General features: G+C 38.6%; 3 protein-coding genes across 4 annotated transcripts; 2 read left to right on the top strand and 1 right to left on the bottom strand.

The window, feature by feature from the left end:
• The first annotated feature begins 3,345 nt into the window (after nucleotides 1–3,345).
• Nucleotides 3,346–7,274, top strand: mecr (mitochondrial trans-2-enoyl-CoA reductase). The gene is made up of 10 exons (XM_080501108.1): nucleotides 3,346–3,626; nucleotides 4,823–4,920; nucleotides 5,100–5,231; nucleotides 5,315–5,458; nucleotides 5,691–5,793; nucleotides 6,179–6,281; nucleotides 6,357–6,430; nucleotides 6,548–6,608; nucleotides 6,741–6,813; nucleotides 6,910–7,274. Exons 1-10 carry the CDS (start codon nucleotides 3,436–3,438, stop codon nucleotides 7,071–7,073), a joined length of 1,143 nt encoding a protein of 380 aa, XP_080357234.1. The 5' UTR covers nucleotides 3,346–3,435; the 3' UTR covers nucleotides 7,074–7,274.
• Nucleotides 7,275–7,594: 320 nt separating this feature from the next.
• Nucleotides 7,595–10,523, bottom strand: smpdl3b (sphingomyelin phosphodiesterase acid like 3B). Its single transcript, XM_080500213.1, has 7 exons — nucleotides 10,406–10,523; nucleotides 10,050–10,147; nucleotides 9,779–9,922; nucleotides 9,519–9,688; nucleotides 9,066–9,246; nucleotides 8,551–8,684; nucleotides 7,595–8,362 (listed from the first exon to the last, which is right to left on the bottom strand). Exons 1-7 carry the CDS (start codon nucleotides 10,447–10,449, stop codon nucleotides 7,997–7,999), a joined length of 1,137 nt encoding a protein of 378 aa, XP_080356339.1. The 5' UTR covers nucleotides 10,450–10,523; the 3' UTR covers nucleotides 7,595–7,996.
• A 198-nt stretch (nucleotides 10,524–10,721) lies between these two features.
• On the top strand, nucleotides 10,722–16,770 carry rpa2 (replication protein A2). Of its 2 annotated transcripts, none has more exons than XM_080500211.1 (9): nucleotides 10,722–10,852; nucleotides 12,673–12,767; nucleotides 13,210–13,311; nucleotides 14,242–14,355; nucleotides 14,606–14,680; nucleotides 15,504–15,620; nucleotides 15,742–15,873; nucleotides 16,070–16,164; nucleotides 16,340–16,770. In XM_080500211.1, the coding sequence occupies exons 1-9, from the start codon at nucleotides 10,789–10,791 to the stop codon at nucleotides 16,425–16,427; spliced, it is 882 nt and encodes a 293-aa protein (XP_080356337.1). In that variant the 5' UTR covers nucleotides 10,722–10,788; the 3' UTR covers nucleotides 16,428–16,770. The 2 variants fall into 2 exon arrangements, with proteins under 2 accessions (XP_080356337.1, XP_080356338.1); XM_080500212.1 differs by lacking the exon at nucleotides 10,722–10,852 and adding an exon at nucleotides 12,094–12,507.
• The last annotated feature ends 1,585 nt before the right edge of the window (nucleotides 16,771–18,355 follow it).

Raw genomic sequence — 18,355 nt, 5'->3', positions numbered from 1 at the left:
TGCTACAGCTTCTCCCTCTGCTCCTGCTGAAGCCTCTCAGCAACGGATGTTCGAGTAGACGTCTAACTGCCAAATGTCATTTCAAAGCCATACATGACCTGAGGATATATTAGGGAAACGCATTGTTAACATCAAGGTACTCTTCATTACTTTGTACATATGTGCTTGATAAATCACTGCCATTGTCCTTAATTTAATTCAGTATGAATACAATGTAATCATAATATATTCCAACATGAACTTAAGAATATGCAGTGAATACTGTACAGGTACATGGTAAAATGAGGACTGATGGGGAAATATTAGGGTTTCTTTTTCTTTTTTTTAATTCTTATTTTTGCCTTGTATGATTTTCTATTTTCTTCATGCTGTGAGGCTTTCAGAAGACAAGCTCACTATTGAACCAATCTATGCCAAAACCAATGCAATGTTACTCTGCACTAATCATGTGTAAGATGCATTATTTTTTTACCTCTTCATTTTAATCATTTTTGAATATACGTTGCATACATTAGATTATTGATTTTTTTTTGTTTTTTTCTCATTTCGTTCTTTCACAAACCACCTAAAGTTGGTCGCTGGTCGGGGGGGAAGGGGGGGGGGTTGAAATGTCATTACTCTTAGGTTCATCTCAGGAAAAAAAAATTCAATCTGAAAACTCAGGGAATGCTTCAGATTGAAGGAAGAAGTCTAAGAGTGTTTCTTCAAGACAAAAGCAGGGATGAAAAGCTCATCTGTGTTGAAGTAACAGGCTTGAGAATTATTTTGGTGCTCAAGTTTGTGTTTCTACTCCTTGAACAAATATTTCAGTATGATAGAAACAATGAGTGTGAATGTGAGCCAGTTCATGCTGGGATTTTTTTTGAGCTTTTTTAAAAGAAACATTTTTTTTCCAGAATTTCTCCATGCACCCAAAGCGATGATGTTCTTTATATTTTGTGATCTTTTACAATACTCTCCATGATATATGATATGAAGAAAATGTTCCACTATTAATGTATTTGTTTTCCTCTATAATCGTTTGTAGGTGGGGATATAGTAGAATATCGTAAAGGGACTGGGGCTAGTAGTTTATAATCCGGGGTTGTCTCATCTCAACACGTCGATACCTCTGAAGTTTCAGACTATCAATGCTTATGACAAAAAGAATGTGTCGTGGATGACTTAACACTCAAATGTATCTTTCAATACTCTGCTGATGGACAAAGTTTAACTATCACAGAGTTGACCCATTTTAATCATTCTATTCCACAAGTTTGTTGTGATTAGCTGACATAGTTTGGTTTTTTTACACTTATTTTCATTTACTGATTAAAAAAAAAAAAGACAGTGTTGGTATACCTTGAACACTTTCTCTTCTCTCCACTGAAAAGCAACACACACCGATGACTTTTGTTCATCAGATTGTGTGTTACACTTCTTTTTCTTATGATTAAATATCTGAAACCACCTACTACCTCATCTGTAAAATCCTGACTGTCTTGCAGTGACTTGGACACCCTTTTTTTTTTACATAGATGAATTATAGTATATAATATTTTCAATATTTAGCTGTTCCCACACTGTTGTTTTCAAAGCATCATTTGGAAACTTATGGAGATCATGCCAGACATTCTGATTGTAACAAACCTCTCTGACCCTTCAATGGTGTATTGTGATTTTTATATTGTCGGGTACTAGATGGGTTAGATGCTCCTTTAAAATGAAAGAAATTGTGACATGTATGTGCTCAGGACAACGTTCAAAGGTCATCAAAGCAGTCTGTTAGTTTCCTATCTCATTTGTGAACATCAGCCATTTAATTGGTCTTTATTGTTTTTAACTGTTAAATGACTTGAGCTACTTTCAATCTGCATTTGTTACTGATGAATGTATCAATTTTTGTGACCATGAAGATTCAATTGTCTTAATCTCAGGTGATTTCAAAGGCTAGTTTGTTAACGATGAGCAGCATGTAGGTTTTTCAAAGTATTATTGTGATTATGTTTCTATATGTAAAGATCTTCTGTTTCTTAATAAATATGTTAATATTCATGCTTCTCTGTCTTGTCTGTTTACATTTGCTAAATTAGTTGTTTAATCTCTACTGAGCCTTTGAATGCATTTGATAAACATTTGTGAAGAATGTTTTATTTAAAAAAAAAAAAAGAAAAAAAAAAAGGATTTTAATTCAGAAGAGATATTGAATGTTTTTGGAATTTAAGAGAAAGCCACATCAATATGGGTGCCAGTCCATCACTTGGTAAATAGAGAGACAAACAATCACACATAATCATATTCACACCTCGGGGCAATTTAGGGTCACCAATTGACCTCAAATGCATGTTTTTAAACTGTTTGAAGAAACCGGAGTACTGGGAGGAAACACACACACACACATAGGGAGGAACTTACAAACTCCATGCAGAAAGGCCCAGTCAGTTTTCGAGGTGAGTGAATGAAACACTGCTCCAATGTAAGGACTTCACTAACCTAGTTATATAATTAGGGTCCGAGCACTAAAAAGTGCCAAGGAACCCTATTGAAATTGTAAAGATTAACTTGTACTTTTTTTTAATATGGGAAAATGTGCTTTTGCGGGCCTAAACATACATAACATTTTATGCACATCAGTGAAATCTGTGATGTTTTGTCTAAGATGTGTTGTCGTGGATTTATACACACACTTAAAATAAGTGGGTTTTTTTTGTTTTTTTATTATTCATTTTTTTCATCAAAATGTCTTGGGGTTGGGTGGTAATTTGCTCATCCCTTGCAATCATTCACCCACGTGGTATGCGATGTTGGAGGTAGCTGGATCTCATCAGCTCGACCTACTGCTCAGTCTCTTCAGTCTGTTGCTCAGTCTCCCTGGCTTGCTGCTTGGTCTGCAAAAAGCTGTTTGTTTCTCGATGGAAACGATTTTTAGATAATCTTGATATTTTCCAAATTATGTGATAATGATGTTACCTACCCATACCTCCAGAGTGTATTGTGTCTTATATATTTAAATAAAGATAAGTAAGTGTAAAGTAAAGTTTATATATAAAGTGCTTTTCTCAGATTGAAAACAAAAAAAACCCCACAAAGTGCTGTACATAAAATGGGAGTACTAAAACAACATAGGAATAATTTCATAGAAAAAAATTTAAACTGGAAAACCCAAAAGGTTTTCTCAATAAAAAAGTTGTTCTTTTTTTTAATGCAGATTCTTCCTGCTGCACTACTCTTCCAAACCGCTTGGGGCGCGCCACACAGGAAACCCCAAGGCGCATCGGTGCAGTACCGCCTTCATCCTCCGGGGGCGCTGTTCTCTGTTTATATTTTCAATGACACAACCTCACGCGTAAAATCCAACATGGCGGCACTTAGTTAAACTGGCCGCCTCATATCACGAATGTTATCAACGTGGGTGCGTTTTTTTTTCCATAGTTTAAGTTGTCCCTCTGAGACACGATGTGGTCGCCGCTTTACACCGTTTTTTTAAGAAGCCAGAAAGTGTGCAGAAGAAGCGTCGCCGCTGCACTTTTGAAGCGTTCGAGACACAGAGACGTAAACGTTTCCCCCTTCAGTCATTCAGCTGGACGCTCTCAGACATGCAGGGCGCTTGTGTATAGAAACCACGGAGACCCGCTCAGAGCCATCCAGTAAGAACACCTGCCTAAATATGAGCATCTTAACACACACATCCAAGTTATATCTGCATGGCTAAATAAATGATTAATTTGAAGAGGGGACAATTTTACACGTTACACAGCAGATGTTTCCTTCTCGCCATGCAGAATGCGCAATGCTATTTGAGGCTAAACCACAGACTTTCACCCGATTAGGTTGAGAGGAATATTCAAAAGTTTGTGTGAGAACTCTTGTTTCATGGCGAGACTGTGGTCAACAGCCTTTTCAAAAAATAGTTTGTCGGCACACGGGTGTGGGCACGCCTTGTGACTGTAAGAGCTATTTATTATCCCTCTCTCATTAAATGACTTTCATCTGGATCCACGAGGTCTGGGTGTTGGTGAAGTGGTTGGCACTGTCAGCGGCCTGCTAGAAAAGCTCAGGTTTGAATCCAGGCTTGACACGTTTGTTTTGCTGTTACCCAGGTAGTTGGTGTTACTAAAGTGTGACCAAATGAAGATGACACCGTTTTAATAGTTCAAAAGTTTCCTGCAGGTTGCACAGAATGGCATGATTCATAGTTTAGTTTTTTAAAAGGATAAGATTTGTCTGTTAGAACCGTTCACGAGATATGTTCTGCAGTGCCTCGACCATTCAGAGATAATAGAAATAACAGTGATTAATCTGTAATTTTGGAAAAGATACACAGGCGCACGGCAGCTTTGTCTGATTTGAGGATCAAAACCAAAAATGGGCTTTTTTATACTTGTCCCTTCTCTCTCTTTTAGTTTGTTAGTCTTAATAGACTATGATTACTACAGTACATACGTTTATAGACACAGAATAAGTATGTTGGTTATAATGCATGTATGATCACAACTCTTTGTCATCATACGAATTTGTTTTTAGAAATTTTAGACTTACCACAAAGCATTCAATATATACTTTTAGACTGGGACTAAACTGTTGTACCTGGACAGGGGAAACATTCAAACAGAAGTAAAAGGCCCTTCAAGCCTGGATTCAAACTGGATATATATTGGCTGTTGGCTTTGGGGTGGGAGTACGAACCACTACAGCACAGCGTGCATCACAAATATGTTTGTGATCATTTGTTTTGTCTAAAACTGAGCAATCCAAACTAATGTTTGTCAATTCAACTAAATAATTAATTGAATTATTGAACAGGCTTGAAGCTACTGTGATTTTTTTTGTGGGGGACTTGCAGGCTGGAAAATGTCGATCTGCCCCCTATGGGTGCAAACGATGTCCTAGTCAAACTGCTGGCAGCCCCAATCAACCCATCTGACATTAACATGATTCAAGGTATGTGTTTCTTTGTTTTTTCCCAGTTGATTCTTGCACAGAGTAACCTGAGTAACCCAATTTGATTGAATCGGTACACCCATTTAGGCCTAGCATAGCCAACTGCTGGTATTTATTTATTTATTTCTGTCCTCATTAGTCAGGGATGCTCATATGAATGAACTGTGTGTCTCTTTCAGGAACGTACGCCATCCTGCCTGACCTCCCAGCTGTCGGTGGCAATGAGGGTGTGGCTCAGGTCTTAGAGGTGGGCAGTCAGGTGAAGTCGCTCAAAAGAGGAGACTGGGTCATTCCCAAAGATGCAGGTTTAGGTAAATTCCATCTCGATGGAACATTACAAATGAGTCCACAGGTCACAGCATGCACACTTGATTCCGTGCCTTTGACTGTGCAGGGACGTGGAGGACGGAAGCTGTGCTTCCTGAGAAAGACGTTGTCTCAGTGCCGAACAACATCCCTCTGCTGTCTGCTGCCACACTGGGGGTGAATCCCTGCACGGCCTTCAGGATGCTCTGTGACTTTGAAGATCTCAAGCCAGGTAACCATTTCCATGTACTTAGTGTATATAATGTTTATATTCATTCAACTTAAAAGGCTTTGATTAGATGCAGGATATAAATAGATAAAGCATTTATCACAATAAGAAAAAAACATGCTGAGTTAACATTAGTCATTTAAAAGGTCATTTAAGGGAAGCACTGAAAGTATGGCATGCTATGTTGTAATCTCGGCCTTTACACGAAAAATGTCTCCCTGTCCACTGCTTTCAGGTGATTCAGTGATTCAGAATGCAGCTAACAGTGGTGTCGGACAGGCGGTCATTCAAATCGCTGCTGCAAGAGGAATAAAGACCATCAACGTTGTCCGAGACAGGTGCTCTTGATGTGTTTGTCTCACATGTAAATTTTTATGGTCGTTTCTTGTTTTTTTTTTTTTTTTTTTTCAAGACACCTCAGTTTCACATCTATTCAAAATTATATTTAAGTTCAATCTATTAAGTTTGAAAAAAAACCGACAAGGTCAGTGCATGGTGCGTGAACAACTTGCATATTCAAGACAAGATGGGAGTAAAACAGTATAATGGAGCTTTTGTTCAGGTTATCAGCCTATATCTGAACGTCTGAAGTGCAACACTATGTGTCTGTGTGTGTGTGTGTGTGTGTGTGTGTGTGTGTGTGTGTGTGTGTGTGTGTGTGTGTGTGTGTGTGTGTGTGTGTGTGTGTGTGTGTGTGTGTGTGTGTATCTTCTCTTTTAAAAGGCCAGAGTTCACAGAGCTCAGTGAAAGGCTGAAGGCCATCGGAGCCAGTCATGTGATCAAAGAGGAGGCTCTTCGGCGGCCTGAGATTAAGGAACTGTTCAAGGTCTGTGGTTTAAACGCAGCTTTACCGATAGCTTCAGGGAAACTAACCAAGGTTTTTCACGTTGGTATTTCTTAGACCTGTCCAAAGCCTAAACTGGCATTAAATGGAGTCGGAGGCAAGAGCGCAACAGAACTGCTCCGACATCTCAAGTGAGAATGGAGAAAACCCTCTTTTAATATAACATGACTTCTGATGATTACATAAAAAAAAAAAAACAACCCCAAAACAATTATGCTGTACACCCTTATCATTCTTATTCATTTCAGGATTGGAGGATCTATGGTGACCTACGGGGGCATGGCCAAACAGCCAGTCACTGTTCCTGTGGTGAGATAACATGCAATTATTTCACATATCTGAAAACGAAACAGCTGGTCAACAACGCTAATGGGCTAATTTCTAGAACTATTGGATATTTTTTTATCTTCCGGTACATTTTGTGTTCTTGTCTCTCTCTAGAGCGCTCTTATTTTCAAGGATGTGAAGATTCGAGGATTTTGGGTCACGCAGTGGAAGAGAGATCACTCTCATGGTGGGTTGTCATGGTAGTCTCTTACGTGTAAGAGAAATCCTAAAAATATAACACATTGCCAAGCGAGTTAATCTGATGACAAACTCTTTTTCTTAGATGGGAAGGAGTTTAGAGTTATGCTGGATGAACTGTGCGCCCTCATCCAGCAGGGAAAACTGAGCGCCCCTGCCTGCATTGAGTTGGGTCTCCATGACTATCACAAAGCTCTGGATGCAGCCATGCAGCCTTTCACCTCCAGGAAGCAGATCCTGGTATTGTGAGGCGGTTTGTCTCGTGTAGTAGACACTACACTGTCATATACGCAGTCTACATGCTGAAGTTGAACTTGACGACGTACACATGAATATCATGCCAACAAATGACACTTCTCGTACTCAATAAATGTCTCATCGGGCTCAGAGTCCAATATCTGTCATCTTCTGCAACAACATTTATGAATGTCAGGTTTACTGGCAGCAATCAAAGCCTCATTAAATCTTTTTATACCGATATGACGTAACAACAGTTATCGTACAAATGTCCGAATACATAATTTTGGTCTGACACTTTAAGCAGTATATGTTTTGCTTGCCGGGGACATTAATACAAATAAATGCAAATACAAGAACCGATAAATGCATTTATTGTCATGGAAATACCGAAAGGTTAAAAAAAAAAAAAATCATACAATTAGGATTGATCTAATACATACAAATTAGATCAAGTAGTGTTTTCAAATGAAAATCTGAAAATGTTAGACAAAACTAGAGGTCTGGATTTGATCCACAAGTTTGATGTTTTTGTCATCGTAGCATTAGAGGTACAATAATACTGAGTATTAGTTATTAGTTCCACTACTGACTGGGAACGAAGTTTTTAACCAGTACCAATAAACCAGGGTCTAAGACCACATAAAAGAGTGTTGAAACTGATTGTTTCTTGTAAATTACCTGCAGGGCTTGACTTGACACATTAATTTGGTCACACGCTTCACAATAGAAACGCACCAACACTTTGGTCGACTTTTAAGTAGAACTATATTTTCTAAATTACAGTCAAGTTTCTTTCTCCTCCACAATACCCCAAAGCCTTCGAAGTCCTCCATTCCCTCTGGAAAAACATTGGCCTCTTCGATTCCCCTCAGTTTCACTTTGTTGTGTGATGAATGTTCAAAGATTAAACACCTAATCTCCGACCGTGCTAATTATTGCCCACGGGCCATCAGCAGACTCACAGCCACAGATACGACGGGCAACAACCCACTATAGATAGAGGTTGCTCCTTCTTTTGCGAGACAGTGTTCGTACCTCTCAAAGTCTACCTCTCTCGCTGCACACACATGGTCAATACGGCAGTCGCTGTCACAATTTGTCAGGTCATAGTTGACGGAGTTGAAGTCGTAGTACTTCTGTAGGTAGCAGCGTTCGCCGGCTATACGCTCCAAAGCCTGATGCATGGAACCTGGAGAGGCGTCCGGCACCCTGAAGGTCTCCGTGAGGCGGTACTCTTTCTCCCAGCGTCCAGTGACTGAATTAGCGTGAATGAGGTTCAGGTAATAGGTCACCACATCCTGTGTGTGTGTGTGTGTGTGTGTTCAATTATTGTGGGTCAAAAGAAGAAACCAGAACAATAAAATTACTGAAAGCATTTCTTGGGCACAATCACTTAATTAAACAAAAATGATTGGCAATATACCTCGACATAATTAATCTGCTCATTATTTTTCAGTGGCAATCATATAAAGTAGAGATGACTCACTTTGACCAGGAGAGTTTCAGTGTCATATTCAAAGACACGAATTCCAGGATTGTTGGCTCCATCTACGACCCCTGGAAGCGTTGTTTTCCAGGGTGTAACACCCGGGCTCAGGAACATCGCACTAATAGGTGAGCCTGTAGAAAAAGGGTTGCTTCAAAGTTATGTCATCAGGACACTGAAGGTCAGACTCGCATTCAAAATTCTGAATCGCATAATGTAACGATACAAAACCGGGCAGGAGTATGAAGTTGTGATGAACCTGCATTTTTTTCCCCCTGTACATTGTTGGGTTTTCTCTGCGTACTTCAGTCCAAAATATTCCATTCAAGGTTCATTCGTACTTGTACATGTTTATATACTAGAATGAGCATGAATTAATGATGATCTCTGTGTTTTCTCTGTGATTAGACGTTCAACGTCTCCGGTGTGTGCCCTGCTTCCAATCATAGCTGGGATCAGCCACTCTAAAATCAATCTAGGCAGTGCAGAAGATGGACAGCATTAGTGTAACTTACCCTCCGCGTTGTAGAACATGCGGAAGCTGTCCGTATGATGATGACCGAAAAACTGCCCACTTATAACAGAATGGTGCTTCTGAATTAAATCCAAATAACGCTGGTTGAATTTTGGCGTGAACCATGGTTTGCTTCTTTTCTTCTCAAAAAAACCTGGAGGGATATGTCCAATGATGTACACCTGAACAACCAAGATGGAAACAAAATCATTCAATTAACCAAATCTCTGTTTCGGGTTAAAGCATTGTTTATTTGAAGTCACACTGTTGCTTTTTTTTGTTCTTCCCCCTTTTAAAAATGACTCATATCTGCGATGTGACCTTTTCATGCTTGTAACGTTAAAAGATATGTTAATTATTAACTGTTCATATTCATTTATGAGGTAACATAGAATGAAGCAACCGAAAACCAAGTAGGAAAATACAATTCAGGGAAATATATGTGTTCCTTCACCTTCTCTTTGTTGTTGGCCGCCTCTGTAAGAACTTGATCTGACCAGCTAAACTGTCCAGCGGGGTCTTCCATGTCTTGGGTGAGCTTGTTCTGGTCATAGTAGAGGTTAGTGTTCAGAACCAGCATCCTAAAACCTGTTTGGTTCAGAAGCTTCTCTGTGTAAAATGCACCTGTGGGCAAAAAAAAACAAACAACATTTTTGTATGATGTAGTGTGCAACAAGGATTGGGTTTTAGAGTTTTAGACAAAATGTGGGTCACCTTTTTTAAATGTTTCTTTGGACTTTGGTTCCAACCAGTCGTGCCACATTTCTGCGATTTGGTCATAAATTCTGTTGGTGGCAGCGGGAAGCTGACTCTTAGGGTGGTAGTCATGATTTCCCAGTGCAGAGTACACTTTAGTGCCTAGGAACGGCAGGCAACAATAATTCATAAATAGGAAAATTGAAAAGCTAAGACATTACTGAAGGTAGGGATTTTTTTAGATGTGTGTCGTCCAATTACATTGTGAAGATAATAATTTCACGCTTACTTGGAAAAACCTCTTTTATGAGTTGTGTCAGGTTTCCAATTATGTGAACCACAGCTTCCTCTCCCAGATCCTCATTGGGCACATGTGGAGTGTCATCTCTGAAAAGTAAAACATGAGACTGTTCTGGGATTCACTGATCGGTAGAGGAAGTATTAAATTATTCCTCTTCTCAGTTCTAGATGGGCGCTCCAGAAGAGTGAGAAAACAAGTTAGTCAGGGTTCACATGATAGCTGCATTAGAGGTGCAGTCTGACATCTTTGTCCCAGGCCTTCATGCTGTTTGATAACATACTTATTCATAACTGTAACTGTGAATATATCTCAATATATATTTCCAGTAAGCTTATCAAACACACCCTGTCCAAACGATGAAGTCCGGGTCCGGTAGAATACTCTTCATTGCATAGACAGAAGAGTTGATAAGGTGCCATGGCGAGTCACAGACATAGTCTCCAAATTTACCGGCACCGGTGGCCGGTCGTTTACCGCTGGATGCGCACACCAGCTCGGGATTATCGGTTAGTTTGTATGTCGGATCCCAGTGCAGATCTGTGATATGCCAAAAGCTCCCTGTGGAAAAACGATGCGTAATTACGCGCACTGACGTTTTTAAGCGGCTGCATTGTCACTCTTCTAAATAGACACCGTCACGTCATATGGTTAAAAATATGTTCACTTACCCGAAAGCGCAAGAGCTTCTTTGAAAAGCAGACAGATAAAGATCAACGAAGCGGAGGACATGCTGAAATCTTTGAATAAAGCAAACTCTTGGCACCGACAGAAGTCAAGTCGACGTTTGAAAGGTAAGTGTGGGTTATAAAGCGCAATGCAGATAAGAGAGGGCTTTTCCCCAGACCTCTTCAGTTGTATAGTATAAACTCCAACAGTGCATACACTCATATGATAACAGTCTGAAATACAGAAGTCCTAACGCCAATGTTTACTTTATAGCATTGGTACAAGAAGTAATCCTGTTACATATCGCCACACAAAAGTGTAAACTGTTCAACTCGATAATTTATTTATAGACTTCAGTTGAGCAAGCCATGAAAGGCAACCGACACAGTTATCTGTGTTGCCTTCTCACGTAGCTACATTTATTTTTATTGCGGCGAAGATAAAATGAATAGTATTGCTTTTAACAGCTGTTCTACATATACATACATACTGTGTTTCAATACAAACATTTTTTATGAGTCCCCAGAATCTCATAAAACACTTATCACCTTTGTGAATGGAACTATGAACATTTTCAGTATTAGTTCAATGCAACTCAGTTGCCCATGTCAACCTGGTATGTTTCACTAAATGTTTGTTTGTTTGTTTGTTTATTCATTTGTTTGTCAGTAGAAAAAAGACAATTGTTTTTAATTAGGAATGCATTCCAGCGAAGGTATTTTTATTTGGTATACATCTTTCAATATCCTTATAATAATAATAATAAGAATAATAAGAATAATAATAAGAATAATAATAGCCACATTAACCAACATTGATCCCAATTGTTCTTTCTGCAAACAAGTTATTGAAACAATATCCAGCCAGAAAACTCTATATCGACCTTCATCCTACAATATCCTGCCTTCAACTCAAATGTTTTTTTTTCATACCTTGCAAACGTCCAAAACCACAAATTTGAACATTTTCATGCCCCCCCCCAAAATAAATATTTACACATCAATAAAACCTTTATAAATGAATCCCTATCTTACCCTACCCCATTTTAGAGTCCACTACTTTGAAGCTAGTGAACAATAAAAATGAAATCACTGCAACATGTTGCATGTTGTGCTTTGCTTAATATTTAATTTTGTTCACTTTTTTATTATAACCGTTTTTCCTCCATTTACATTGTATTGTGATTTTTCCTGTCTATTCTTCCTTTTCATTTTAAGTCCAGCACATACTTTAATGTAGTTTTTTTGTGGGGCACTATATTGGATTGTAATGAATTGTCTGTATATTCTTTTAAATAATTAAATCAATACATTTTTCTTTTGTTTTGACAGTCCTGCTCAAACACGTGTATTACCAATTCCTGTGGTGGACGGAAATGAGCTCATACATTCATATGGGACCTGGGTAATGTCTTCCAGGGATACTTTCCCCCGGTGTGTCACTTGCCCTACCGGAAAAACAAACACATCGGAATTTACGATGATATATTTTCAAATATAACTTGGACCAATACTTGATTATTATTATTACTATTTTTTTAATGTTTAGTGAAACCCACCATATAAAAAAGACTGACAAGCAAAACTCAGGGCAGGAACTAACCCAGGCGCGTCATTGTCAGATTCGCGGGAGTAGTGCAGCGCGCATGCGCTGTAGGTTGAGTTTATTGCGCGGGACATCTGGAGGAAGAAGTGCTTCGAGGGGGTTGCAAACGTCTCTCACAACAGGATAGATTTGACCTAATCGAAAACAAAAATAAGAGCGAGCATGTGGAATCAGGGTGAGCTTCACCTCCACACGGTTGTGTTTTTAAAGCTTCCTGCGGGCGTGTTGACATCTTGTGGTCGGCGTTAGCTTGTGAGCTGTCGGCCCGAACGGTTGTGAAGTAGAAAATGGAGTAAAATGTGCAGTGTGGCGGATAAAGTAGCTTTGTTTGCTGTTTCAGGAGGCTACAATGAGTCCAGCTCGGTCGGAGGTTACACTCAGTCCCCTGGAGGCTTTGCTTCACCTGCTTTATCTCAGGGAGGAGAGAAGAAAGGGGTTAGTAGTGAAGTCTGGATGTTTACATGTTAACAAACCACATCTAGTTGGCCTCTGTTCACTTACTGTTTCAATGATCGACATTTGATGCTTGTACCTAAACCTGTGCTTAATTAATTAATTAATAGTGAGCTGCACCGCTTTAATACCGATGCTTCTTCATGCTCTTTTTGTGTTATGTTCATGTGAAAGTGAGCCTCACCTGTGTGGTTTTGAGATCTCATTTTTCGTTTTTAATCCAGTGTCTTATTTGCTTGCTTTAAACTGTATATAATGTAATTCTATGGAATTGTGTTTTAAATGGTAATGAATGCATTGGCATCTGTCACAATATCGCATAAACGAAGCGTACAACTGATCCAGCCATGTCCCCTTTTTTTTACCTGCACACAGTTGTACCTGTACATAATGGTCTGTTTATGCATGCGTTTTCTTTTTGCAGAGGACTCGCACCTCACAGATTATCCCCTGCACAGTGTCTCAGTTGATGTCGGCCTCACAAGCTGATGAGGCCTTTAAAGTCGGAGATGTGGAAGTTGCCCAGGTATCTGCAGTCTTTCATGTGATTTTGTGACTGCACTAGTAGCGAATGAATTAAGTTGTGTCAAATAGTTCCATCTTTATTTATATTGGTGTGGCAGCAAACATGTAGTTGTTGATGTCGAACACCAATATTAATTCATCAACTGTATGTAAAACTAAGTGGCCATTGAGAAGCCATGGACGCTACAGTCAGTGGAGGATTGACGTTATTTGAGAGAAATTGCATGTGACAAATATTTCACAAATGCATCATAGATTATATAGTGAGTCACAAGCAATACATCCATGATTCAGATATATTCATATCACACTGTTCTCAGCCTGTCAGCATAAGGTGTTTTTTTTATATTAGAAACTAAAAACCTTATGGTTTAATAGTGTTACGTGCTTTCAAAAAACATGTTGATGTTATAATTTTCTGGTTGGATTCTTTTTAAATCAAACTAATAAGTTAAGATATGTGCAACTGGTATCCCGTGGGCCCTACTTTCATCCCTAGTATCTGCAGATTTCAAAAAGTTATTCATTAACACTTTATTTGGAGTTATATTGATACAAGATGATCCTGATCTCATCCACCCAACGCCACATCAATGTTACGTCCTGGAGTTATAAAAACTCTTTTTAGACTTATGTGCTCTGTGTGTTCATTAAATTAGTACTAAAACTTCTCATGTATTGGAATGGTGGGAGTGTTTAGTCAAAATTCTGCAGTGAGGATGAAATCTAATGAATACAGGTTTAAATAATTTGCATTGTACCAGAGGGGAAGAAGTTTTCTACCTCTTGTGCAGATCAGGACTTTTTAGTTGTCAAATGAAGAACTTTGAATGTCACAAACAATATAATTTTTATGGGAATTTCATCCATTGTTTGTTGAAGGTTTATACATTGCGTGTATTCATTCACCCGTCTGTGCTTTGTGTCGTAGGTCACCATCGTGGGAATCCTCAGAAGCACCGATAAGTCCATGACCAACATCCAGTATAAGGTGGATGACATGACGGCCGCTCCCATGGACGTGAAGCAGTGGGTGGACACAGAGGTCAGTAAGTGGCGTTTGGCCCTGGTACGGGGGATTGAATTCAAGATGGCTTCCCTTTTTGGTGGTTTTATGTTTAGATCTTCCGTCAATAGCTGTTGTTTTTGGGTGGAAGTCATGCAGGTTTATTCAAAGATACTTATGACAGATGTCATTATCCTCCCATCTGTGATTAGGAGTGAAGTAGTGCTAAATGGGCACGCAGATGTTTTTGTATTTGATCTGTCGTTTTGTTTTGTTCTGCTTCTGGTAGGACCCCAGCGTGGACAGCACTGTCCTGCCCCCGGGAACGTACGTCAAAGTTTCTGGAAATCTGCGCTCCTTTCAGGTGGGCTTCTCATTTTCGCTCTCTCCATGTGTCAACCATCTAATGGGATCTCGTCTTTTTTTTTTTTTTTTTTTTTTTTTATCCTTTTACAAGTTCATCAAAATGGGGTCAAGGAGATTCATACATTTTTAGAGAGGGCTATTCATGAGCTTAACTATGGCTCTTGCGTTGTTTACTAAAATCTCTTCTTCTTTCTCTCAGATGCTCCCTCTTCTCTTCACATTCTCCTCCTTCCGTCTTCTGTCGCCTCTGCTTCAGTTTTTTTCCAGTTAAGAACACTGAGATTAAAGCAACCACATATTAGTGTGCCTGAAAGGTTTTGAAGGACATTCTGTCTATGAAATTAACACCATCTCGAGACTTTATCCAATTTGACCCCAGATTGATACATCAACTGCCGTCTGTCTCTTCTTCTCTCTTGGCATTCTCTGAATTCCAGGCATTGCTGTAACTTTGTGCTTTGCCCTCTCTAATTTACATTTCTTTATGCTGCATAAATTAGTTCTAATTTGGGTAGTTCCTTCTTCTCACTTCTCTCCACGCACTATACTTTGTTTCTTCTCTCATTTCTCTGCTACATCTCTTTAAAAAAAAAAAGAAAAGAAAAAATCTGACTGCTTAAATTCTTTTTTGTGGGAATTGCTGAAAATGTGCACAAAGCCTGTGAAGCAATGGCGAAAGGTTTATCTTTTTATTTCTTGAAATTCATGCATATTCCAGGAACGAAGGTGGATGTGGTCATCTCCAGTAGTCCTTGTCACGGTAGTTCCTCTATAAGTTCATCTATCATCGACTGACAGCAGGTTTTGCTTTCTTTTCTCAGAACCACAGATCTGTTGTTGCCTTCAGCGTCAGGCCCCTTGAGGACATGAATGAAATCACCTCACACATGCTGGAGGTTGTTCAAGCTCACATGACACTTGGCAAACCTCAGCCCACGGTGAGATAATTCAAGGCTTCTTTGAAATGTGCAAAATGAGGACGTTATTGCTGTGAATCCCCAGCTTTGGCTTTGCGGCATTTTGGGAAAGTTTGTCGCTGATGTTGAGTTTCTCTTTCAGTCAAGTGCCGGAGGAGGAATGACCAACGGCCCCATGACACCCTTGTCACGACCAGCTATGGGCGGGATGGGAGCAGGCTACACCGGCGCCAATGACATGGCTTTTAATGGCTTGAGTGCAAATCAGAACCAGGTAAGGAGACATGTGAAAAAGGTTTGAGTTTGTTTCTACGTGTATTGAAAGTACAAATTAAATTCAACATTGGGCATTAAGTGTATAGAAACAGTTGTTTGTCACAGCAAAGCTTTATATTATGCAATACTGAACAACATGTATCAAGCTGGTGTGACATGCAGAAGTTGGAGGAAGTAATTATTTGCCTCACAAGGTGCTGAGTTTGATAAGAGGCTGCCCGGACGCGCAAGGCATCAGCATCCAGGACCTGAAGCAAAGGCTGAGTGGCATCAGTGTGACTGTTATCAAGTAAGTAATAACCTGAATAAAATTGATATTCTAAATTTAGATGTGAAGTCTCTCAAACACAAGCTTGGCTTTTTATCTATTACTGCATGGTTTTATATAGTAAAACACTGTCCTCCAGTGTTGAATAGATACTCTACAATATAAATGTTGAAATCTTATGTTTGTGTTCCTACAGGCAGGCAGTGGAATTCCTCAGCAACGAAGGTCACATTTTTTCTACCATTGACGACGATCACTACAAATCAACAGACAACGACGACTAGACCAGTTTACCTTGCGAGACGCCGTTCTGTCTCTCATTGAGTTTCACCTGACAAAGTTCACCAGTCAAATGTCTCTAACTTAAATCCATCACCTCCCGCACAACCTCGCTGACAATCTGCGCTGGTGTGTCTGAAAGCACTGCGGTTGTTGGTGGGGAGTGTCTGGTATACACATCCTGTCAGCACTTCTGTAAAATTCACAAGTAGCACATGTGTTGAAGCTGTGTGCACCGTCAATTCTTCTTTGTTGTCTCAATGTACCTGCTTCATTAAAACATTTTCTTTTTAAAGGTTTAGAACATCACTATGATAAATTTGTAACTTTTGAGTAAATAAAAATTATACAAAATACTGTTTTTGGAAATGTTTTTTTTCAGTTTATTATAATATATATTCTGAAATAAGAAATATCTGTTGGATGATCAGAGATGCTTTTTCAAAACTTTTATCGTCATCCAAAATATTTTCCTGAGTCTACCTGCATCACCATGTCTCACAATTCTGAATGGCAACCTGTCTGACAACTGAATTTAAATTTAAATACTAATTCTTTTAGTTATACAGGTACAGCTCCAGAAATTCTAAGATACTGGAAAATTTAATTTTTCCCAGAATTTAAATAAAATGTATATATGCAAGTTTCTTTTACACCGACAAAATAGAAACCGTAAAATACAGAAAACAAAATGAACATAATTCAGTTAAATTACATGTGTTTAGTAATAATACATAAATCAAATTAGTTAATCTTGGTATATTTTTTTTTTAGCTTAAATATCCTGAAAATCCAAATATTAGAATATTTCCTCACAATGCGTGAAATATTAATAGGTTTTGAACGTCAACAAAAATCTGATGAAATTAACCGCAATGATCTCTTGGGAGAATGACCTGTATTGAGTTAACCATAATCTTGCACCATATCTGAAGTCAAACACAGGAAATGGAAGCACAAATCTGGGCCGGCACGTCCCGGACAACCTTTAAGGTTCAAGAGAATCAGCATGAGTGAAATTACATTTTATGAGAATGCAGGTAAAATATAAATGCCCTGCTCAGTTTGACATACAAAAAAAAAGAAGACCTGCATTTAAGGCAGGAAAGCTATAAAATAGTGAGGATGTTGCTTCTTTAATTAACTAAATCAAGATTTGAAGCCCTTTAGTAAAAATCATAATGAAAAGGTCAACACATTTACAGAAAAATAATTCAAAAAGTCTAAAGCATTCTTTTTTTTCCCCCATTTAAATTGTTTGAGTCATGATGAAGAAATGTTGCTTCCTAGAAACACAAATACAAGCTCAACATCAAATACATATTTGGACAAAGTTTCTATTGCTGACATCAGGATACAATCAGAAAATAAAATGCAATATTATAAATTCTGCTAAATGTCTTATTATACACCACCCTGTAAACATCTCTCACTAACACATTGTTGAAGGGTATTTCTTTCCATGGAGGGTTAAGAAATCAGTATTCGTAATCAGAAATCAGTAGTAACACATGATTACATGCTAATTATATTGTTGAATATTTTAAATAGTACTGAATAAAACTACACATTTAACTAGTTCTATGTAAACCATTGTTTAATAGTTTAGATTTGATAGACATTCAATACAATGTGCTCTTCAGCTAAAAAAGCTGAATATTATATACCAGACTTGAGTGCTTGTTTAAAACTAATATTGTTGCTGTTGTTTTTCCAATTCTAAGATAAATGCATCAATCCTCTGCACTCAGGGCGAATAGGAAATGCTTTCCAAGGTGTTTTCCTTGTGAATCTTTCATTCTAATTATATCAGTTGACACTAATAACGCCTTTCAATAAGCGGCATGTTTTTTTTCCTCCCTGTGTTCCTTGCCTGAAATAAATCAATAATATTAAAAATAAAACTACTGCATGTGTTTTAATGGAACATCTC

Source organism: Blennius ocellaris (genome assembly GCF_963422515.1).
Source record: "Blennius ocellaris genome assembly, chromosome: 8".
NCBI lineage: Eukaryota > Metazoa > Chordata > Actinopteri > Blenniiformes > Blenniidae > Blennius > Blennius ocellaris.
This window is presented reverse-complemented; position numbering and strand designations above follow the sequence as displayed.

Bases quoted from the DNA above. Each gene is read 5' to 3' on its own strand.
- mecr (XM_080501108.1), top strand. From the start codon at position 3,436: ATGTGGTCGCCGCTTTACACCGTTTTTTTAAGAAGCCAGAAAGTGTGC. The intron at 5,459-5,690 runs GTAACCATTTCC...CACTGCTTTCAG, and splicing joins CTTTGAAGATCTCAAGCCAG to GTGATTCAGTGATTCAGAAT. The intron at 6,814-6,909 runs GTGGGTTGTCAT...TCTTTTTCTTAG, and splicing joins GAAGAGAGATCACTCTCATG to ATGGGAAGGAGTTTAGAGTT.
- smpdl3b (XM_080500213.1), bottom strand. From the start codon at position 10,449: ATGAAGAGTATTCTACCGGACCCGGACTTCATCGTTTGGACAGG. The intron at 9,689-9,778 runs GTGACCCACATT...TTTTGCCCACAG, and splicing joins CAAAGAAACATTTAAAAAAG to GTGCATTTTACACAGAGAAG. The intron at 9,247-9,518 runs GTGAAGGAACAC...TTGGTTGTTCAG, and splicing joins CGGCCAACAACAAAGAGAAG to GTGTACATCATTGGACATAT.
- rpa2 (XM_080500211.1), top strand. From the start codon at position 10,789: ATGCTGAAATCTTTGAATAAAGCAAACTCTTGGCACCGACAGAAGTCA. The intron at 15,874-16,069 runs GTAAGGAGACAT...TTGCCTCACAAG, and splicing joins TGAGTGCAAATCAGAACCAG to GTGCTGAGTTTGATAAGAGG. The intron at 16,165-16,339 runs GTAAGTAATAAC...GTGTTCCTACAG, and splicing joins ATCAGTGTGACTGTTATCAA to GCAGGCAGTGGAATTCCTCA.